The 1083-nt window shown below is 63.6% G+C and overlaps 1 protein-coding gene across 2 annotated transcripts in view; it reads right to left on the reverse strand.

Moving 5' to 3' along the window:
* The window catches only part of NSFL1C (NSFL1 cofactor), a 22444-nt gene extending 21590 nt beyond the window's left edge, over positions 1–854 (reverse strand). For both annotated transcript variants that reach the window (XM_004370497.2, XM_004370498.2), the window contains exon 1: positions 478–854. In XM_004370497.2, the coding sequence (XP_004370554.1) occupies positions 478–582 (105 nt within the window). In that variant the 5' untranslated portion in view covers positions 583–854. The remainder of the gene's footprint in view (positions 1–477) is intronic.
* Between the last annotated feature and the right edge of the window lie 229 nt (positions 855–1083).

The raw sequence follows: 1083 nt of genomic DNA on the forward strand, positions 1-1083 counted from the left end.
AGCAATTAGGTAGAAGGGGGCGTGGGCCAACTACCGGGCCCGGCTCCCCGCTCCACCGACGACCCAGCTACGGAAATAAAAACGATCGACCACCGCGTCCTGAGCTCTGCTCTACCCAGGAGACAGTCATTAGGGCTGGGCCGGCCTCCCAGCCCAGACGCGGAGAGGCAACCACGCCAAGAGGCGCCTTTTCTCTACGCGGGCCGCGCGCCAGTGCCCAAAGCCTCGCTAACCCCACGAGCCGGCAAGGCAGAAGCAGCTGAGGCCCGGCAGAACAGGTCGGGCCCAGCGCGGGCCCGCGTCCCCGCACATCTAGACCGGACCGGCAAGGCAAGCAGCCCCAGGACCCTGAGGCCGGGGTCGGGCCGCAGCCGGGCGGGGATGACTATGCGCTTCGGCCGCAGCGGAATTGCGGCGCCCAGCGTCAGCGCCACGGAGCCCCCGGCCGGCCCGACGCGGCCCGCCTCGCGGCTTTACCTGCAGGTCCCAGCCGGCCGACTCGAGATAGAAGCGGGCCCGGTCCTCGTCGGCGCCCGTCACCGCCACGAATTCCCTCAGCGCATCCTGTCGCTCCGCCGCCATCTTTGCCCCGTGCGCCGTCCAAACCGCTCCGGCCGCCGCTGCCAGCCCCAGCCCAGCAGCCGCGTTCCGTCCGCCGGCCGGCCCGGCTCTGCCGCTCAGAGACCCCTGCAGGCCCCGCCCTGCGCGGTGCCCTATGCAAAGCTCTCCGTGCGGGAAACCCTTCCATTCTACGCCCTCTGTCGGCCGCGGCGCGGACCGGCAGCCTAACAGCGGAGGTAGGAGTGGAGGCGGAGAGAAGTGGGCGGGTTGTCCACGTCCGTGTGGGATGAAGGATCCCTAAAGGCAGTGGTGTCACTAGGGTTGGTGTCACCCCCCCCCGTGGACCTCCTCCCGTACCAATCCATACAGAATCCCTGCATAATACAAAAAAAAGATAAATTAGCAATATCTGGAAAAAAAAAACCCCCAAACAATAAGAAAATGTAAAAAGTAAATCCGTTGGATATGTTAGTTCTATCATATGTAAATTGATAGAATTTACACTGTTTTTTTAAACCACAA

This window comes from Trichechus manatus, unplaced genomic scaffold (genome assembly GCF_000243295.1).
Source record: "Trichechus manatus latirostris isolate Lorelei unplaced genomic scaffold, TriManLat1.0 scaffold00008, whole genome shotgun sequence".
NCBI classification, from domain to species: domain Eukaryota; kingdom Metazoa; phylum Chordata; class Mammalia; order Sirenia; family Trichechidae; genus Trichechus; species Trichechus manatus.